At 28.0% G+C, this 2250-nt stretch overlaps 1 protein-coding gene across 1 annotated transcript; it reads left to right on the forward strand.

Annotated features, from left to right (window-relative positions):
* Positions 1–1213: 1213 nt before the first annotated feature.
* On the forward strand, positions 1214–2250 carry LOC118037106 (heavy metal-associated isoprenylated plant protein 39). Its single transcript, XM_035043002.2, has 3 exons — positions 1214–1373; positions 1550–1625; positions 1761–2250. Exons 1-3 carry the CDS (start codon positions 1362–1364, stop codon positions 2054–2056), a joined length of 384 nt encoding a protein of 127 aa, XP_034898893.1. The 5' UTR covers positions 1214–1361; the 3' UTR covers positions 2057–2250.

Below are 2250 nucleotides of genomic sequence, written 5' to 3' on the forward strand. Positions count from 1 at the left end.
AGCTACGTACTGAACAATCATTGGTTTCTGGTGGATTGTTTAATAAGGGGATAGTTAATTAATTAATTTCAATAAACTCTTAATTGATTACAGGACATGTCAATCACAGAATGTACTGTGAATTATTGGAAGGGTAAAATAAGCATATTCTATAAATTATTGAACGAAGATGTACTGTGTGAATTATTGTCATCTAGAAGGGTAAAAACAATCTTGGTATAGACCAAGGTCTGATATAGATGTCATCGGATGAGAATTCATAACATCTAAACCGTGTAATGAGCTAACAAAGTTGGTATTTAACCATCATTAGGAAGCAAAATCTACACCAATTTTACAATTTTGATTTGAATGGCTTATTTTTTTTTATCCAAAAAAAATTAGAAATGAAAAGAAATGAAACAAAATATATTCTTAGAAAGTGAAACTATAAGGTTGTTTATTTCATGGAAAATAATTTTATGAAAATTACTTATGTTTTTGTTTATCATTATAAAAATTAGTTAACGGAAAATACTTTTCAGTCAAAGAAAAATTTAGCTTGGTTTTTAGAAAAATATTTTTCTTTTATTTTGAACGGAAAACACTTTTAAAAAGTTGTGAAAAATCTAGAAATATAATGTTATTTGTTAATTATTTTAAATTTGATCTTCAAACTTTTGATTGCTATATATATTATTTTGAATCTTCTTTCTTCTTCAATTTCATCCCTTGAAATTTAATTTAATTTGATTTTTATATCAATTTTGATCGTTATTTTTTTATTATTTATTTTATTTAAAATAATTTATGAAATTATATATTTCTTTTAATTTTATCATCTTTCAACTATTTTATCTGTTAGACTTAATCTATATTATTTTGATTATTATTTATTTTATTTATGATCATTTATGAAATTAAATTATTATTATTTTATTTTATTTTCATTCAATTTTTTTAATTTATAATATTTGTTTCTCATTATTGTAATAAACTTAAAAAAATATTAATAATTTATTTTTCAGCTTATTTTCTATAATATAGTCAAATACTAAAAATTATTTTTTAATTTATTTTGTAGGATACTAAAAAATTATTTTTCGGTGAACAAATTAGACACGAAATTAATTTCCACGCCAGAAACACCAATGTGATTTCCTTTACGGGTCCTACAATTTTACGTTTATTGACCATAAACCACTGTCCTCAGCTTGACTCACTGTTCTCTCCTCAATCCCTCTATTAAACCCCACACAAAGAACTCTTCACCTCATCACCGAGTTTTTTTTAGCTCCTCCTCTCGCCTTACCTCTTCACCTCAAACTTTCTTTACATACCGTTTGATCTCAACTTTTTCTCCGATCACAACTCTCTAAGCTATGGAAATGAAGGTGAGAATCATCTCTCTCTCTCTCTCTCTCTCTCTCTATATATATATATATATATATATATATATATATATATATATATATAGAGTTTATTTGGTATTGATTTCAAGTGATTACTGTTTCTTGATCATCTTGATATTGATTCATAACAAAATTTACATGAACTTATTTTTTTGCAGAAAGCTGTGTTGAAAGTGGAGTTGCATGATGAGAAAGCCAAGAAAAAAGCCATGAAGACAGTCTCTGGTCTTGCAGGTATTGAATTTATTTATTGCTACATACATGTATGGTCATTAGTTATCTAATAAGTCAAGATCAACGTTGGAAGTATTTATGATATTTAAAAAAAAAAAAAAAAGTAGTGGTTTAAATTGTGATGCAAATTTGCAGGGGTGGATTCAGTATCCATCGACATGAAGGAGAAGAAGTTGACAGTGACAGGGGGCATTGATCCAGTCTGCATAGTGGGCAAACTGAGAAAGCTGTGTCACACAGATATAGTTACAGTCGGACCGGCAAAAGAGCCTGAGAAGAAAAAAGAAGAGCCGCCGAAGAAGCCAGCAGGAGATCAGAAGAAAGATCCAGATCCTGTGGCTTCCATGGCCTATCTCTATCATCCTCATATGCCCCCATATTATTATGTTTCATGTGTAGAGGATAATCATAATGCTTGTGTCATTTCTTAATTTGATGTTAAAAACAAATATAATATATATATAGAGATGAAATAAGTGAAAAATAATAAATATAGCTTATTGGTGATTTTGGGAAATTTGGGTGGTTATTAGAACTTCGTTGGTGATTAGACTACAGCTGTACAAAAGGTGATGGTGTTGAGTTTTTATATATTAATGAACTGTGGGTCTTATTTTGGTATTAA

This window comes from Populus alba, chromosome 17 (genome assembly GCF_005239225.2).
Source record: "Populus alba chromosome 17, ASM523922v2, whole genome shotgun sequence".
Lineage (NCBI taxonomy): Eukaryota > Viridiplantae > Streptophyta > Magnoliopsida > Malpighiales > Salicaceae > Populus > Populus alba.